Genomic DNA, 3,693 nt, shown 5'->3' on the forward strand with positions numbered 1-3,693 from the left:
CATTAGTCAAAGAGAGGCAAATGTAATCACCCAAAAATGGTCATGTACACTACGAGCCCGCTTTCTAGCATTTTTGCATAATTTATCTACTGTGTATCCTTGATCAAATCTCCAAAAATCCATTTATTTGATTTTATCCTATAGTTTGACCACTTTATGCTAAGTTCATATTTAATTAAAATAAAATGTCCTCCTTTTAATTAAATAAAGTTCCCCACTCATCTCTTATCCTAAGTTGCACACGCAAAAGCATTTCTCTTATTTTAAAATAAAAGAAAATATATTTTTGTCCCACATGGGGGACAAAAGTAAATTCTTCATCAGAATTGGTGGAAATGCTTGTGCACATGGATCACTCCCACTTTCAAACTCCACCCTTGACCACATGCATCTTGCCTCATGATCTCTATCATTCATTTCTCTTTAAAAGGGAGAGCTCTCTCCTCACTTCACAACTCCACTCTTTTACTAACGTTATGCTGCAGGATTGAAGATCTCATACTTGTGAAGCTCCTCTTCTTCTATCTTCTATGCTTCATTCTTCATGCTTCTCATTCATTCTAGTTTCTCTCCATGCATATAGCTTAAATCATCTAGTCTAAATAGGGGTTGTAATACTTATTTTTTGGTTTAGCTTGCATTCTACTTTTTCTCATTTAGCTTTCATTTGCATTACATTCATTCTAGATTCTTGGATATTGGAACTCTTGCCTTTACTCTTTGAATCTTTCATTCTATGGTGCACCTTGCAAGGGTTTTCATAGCTAGGTTCACTTGAGAGCCACCATCTCATAGCTCTTGCACATCATAGATAGGAAGCTATAAGGCACCTCTTGAGATGCTCTCCTTCGTGGGTATTCTCCAGAATAATGGTTTATAGAAGTGTGTCCACATTTTTCATGCACACCTATTACCTCTTAAAAGAGTTATTCCATGTGAAATTTCCTCACCATATGACATAGTATAACTAAATACAAAGCCAAGGTTTGAAAATAAAGTTGTAGCAATTCTAAGTGTTCTCTTGCAAAAGTTGCGAACAAAAAACCTATTGCATTACAATGCACATAAGATCTTATATAGAATTATTTCCTTGAACTAAACCCCATAAACATAATCGAAAAGGATCTTTCCGAATTTATTGCATGTAGTTCTTATGATGGCAATTGTTGTAACTGCTTTGACATGGATGATGTCTACATTATTACTCTCATTTGACACATGTAGCATGAACATCACATGGATCATCCACTACTTTTATTTCGACTACTTTGGTATAGAACTTTCCCTTGTGTATAACATGAATGCCAATTGTCATTTCTTTAACTTCCATGCCATCATGATGAGGCAAATTTCTATCTCCATTCATAGTAATAACTCTTTTTTGGTGCATGTTAACAATTTCTTTATTGGATTAAACCTACATCTAGATGCTCCATTGGACCAATGAGGGACACTTTTCCTTTAATAATGTGGGTTTTTCAGGTCTATAACAAGCATGATTGTGGCTTGGACATGCGTCACATAAGTAGGAGCTTTTGGAACTTCTCCCTTTAGGTTGTGTCAAAGTTATGTGATGGTAACACATGTCACATAGGCACAATTTGTTGAATCTTCTTTCATTTAACATTCAAATGTCTACAATGATAACATTCTGCTCCTTCAACACTTAGTGATCCCAACTTTACAGGTTCATAACTTATTGTTTGACGTGCCAAATCCATAACAACTTACAAAGTTGGAAATGCCTCCAAAAGATCTAATTTTAGTCCCATAATGCTATTCCTTTGATATACCAAATTAAGGGACTAACAACATTTATAATCCAAAATTTCATTCTAGAGGCTTTCAAATATGTAAATTAGTAAAATGAACAAAATTACTGAAAATGAGATTTTAAAATTTTCTCATCTTTATTCGCTCTATCAATTTGCACTTCCTTAGATTACCTTTAGACTACTTTCAATAAAGGTTGGAATAGATAAATTCTAAATGAAGATTGCAATAGATAATTTCTACAACTCTTCAACACCTCTCTAATGTACCTATTGCACACCAAGATGCAATTACTAATTTATTATTCACTGAATACTTAATGAACGAACCTTCATAATCAATATAAATGAATTTATATAAACTATTATTCATAAATTTTAACTCATGAAGATTGATTACAAAACTAATTAAATTTAATATTCAAATACAATATATATTTTATTTTCAACAAATTATTAATAAACAATAATGAAATACACATTTACATATTTTAATAGCTTAGCCTTAAAATACCACGTACTCATGAAATTATAGCCTCTGTTTAACTCACTATTGTTAGAAACAAAATCCACTGTTGACTGGAGGGATTCTGCTCAAAAAAGGAATCGATGGCTTTTCTCCTCAGGAGCAGACGAAGCAGCCGAGGCATACACAAGCTGATCTCTTCCATTTACACGCGTAATCTCTTATACCTTTTGTTTTCATTTTCTTTACTGTTGATCACTGATCAGGGGTTCAAATCTCACCGGGTTTGTCCATAGGGCTTACAAATAAGTTTTCTTACATTGCAAACAGCTTCATACTATCGTCCCCTGCAATTCATTGATCTATGCGGTACAGAAAATCCCGAACATGTAGGAAATAGTTGGCAACGCCGGGCAAGTCCAGACGACAGAATTGGCTTGATCTCTTTTAGTGTGAACAATGCTAGGCTTTATTCAGATTCTGCAAAGCAAAAAGAAAATGTTAGGGTTTTGGAAGATTTTAAGCACCAGGAGATTGAGGGGCCAACCGTAGAGAGAGACATGTCTGTTCTTGCAAATGAAGTGAGGGAGGAGGCGAAGCAGTTGAGGAAACGCATGCATGATCTGAGTAGAGGCTTGTTGCTTCTTGGAGTGGCACAACTGTCATGCGGGGCATGGCTCCATTGGGTTATGAAAGTCTCGCCTTTTTCTGAGATATCCGTGCAAAGCTTCTTCGCTTTTGCATTTCCCTTCACATTTGCATATCTGGTGAGACAAGCGCTCAAGTCCATGAGCTTTTTCACCAAAATGGAGGAGCAGGGGCGCTTGCAGATACTAACCCTAATGCTGCAAGCTACGAAAGGGACGAGCGCCCTGTTCCACCGAGTGAATACTGTTGTCATACTTAGTGCCGCAGGCATCTCCGTGGGTCTCTTGGCAAATCAATGGCTATCAAGCGGAAGCGGATCAACCTAAACCCTGAATTTCATGTGAGTCCAAAACTTGTCTTGTTGAGCTCTTTTGTTAGTGGAAGAAATTACGGGGCCGATGGGAAAGTAATAAGTGTTATTGGAGAAAGACAAATTTTTTTTGGCTAATGATGGATGCTGGAGTGAGTATATTCTGAGAAATTGATATAAAAAATTGTTTCATTTCACTAGCTTGGATTGGGAAAACCTAATAATCTTTCGCGTTTACATTTGTACGCTTTAAAGTGACGCTTATATTGTTTGCGCTTTGATTGCTGTTAATCTGTGTTTGCATTCTCTTTGGTCTAGCTGAGGTTTATTTTTTGATTGAACTTGACCAATTTGAAATACATGCACAACTTTATGTTCTTTTGTTCATCTCAAATAAAATGTCTTTGCATAGTTGTTAGCGTTTGGGAGTGGAAACTGATGAAACGTTCTTTGCTTTTGATAAGGCTCTGCATAAAGAAATGGACATAGTTTACATT

The 3,693-nt window shown here is 35.9% G+C and overlaps 1 protein-coding gene across 1 annotated transcript; it reads left to right on the plus strand.

The window, feature by feature from the left end:
* Window positions 1-2,278: 2,278 nt before the first annotated feature.
* On the plus strand, window positions 2,279-3,396 carry LOC149578538 (uncharacterized). The gene is made up of 2 exons (XM_089829708.1): window positions 2,279-2,451; window positions 2,569-3,396. Exons 1-2 carry the CDS (start codon window positions 2,382-2,384, stop codon window positions 3,210-3,212), a joined length of 714 nt encoding a protein of 237 aa, XP_089685834.1. The 5' UTR covers window positions 2,279-2,381; the 3' UTR covers window positions 3,213-3,396.
* Window positions 3,397-3,693: the final 297 nt, after the last annotated feature.

This window comes from Cupressus sempervirens, chromosome 1 (assembly GCF_028749045.1).
Source record: "Cupressus sempervirens isolate cs-2001-9-10 chromosome 1, ASM2874904v1, whole genome shotgun sequence".
In the NCBI taxonomy this organism is placed as follows: domain Eukaryota; kingdom Viridiplantae; phylum Streptophyta; class Pinopsida; order Cupressales; family Cupressaceae; genus Cupressus; species Cupressus sempervirens.

What these genes read in the sequence shown, in the direction of transcription:
- LOC149578538 (XM_089829708.1), top strand. Translation starts at nt 2,382, where the DNA reads ATGGCTTTTCTCCTCAGGAGCAGACGAAGCAGCCGAGGCATACACAAG. An exon ending in GATCTCTTCCATTTACACGC is followed by an intron (nt 2,452 to 2,568) that starts GTAATCTCTTAT and finishes CATTGCAAACAG; the next exon opens with CTTCATACTATCGTCCCCTG.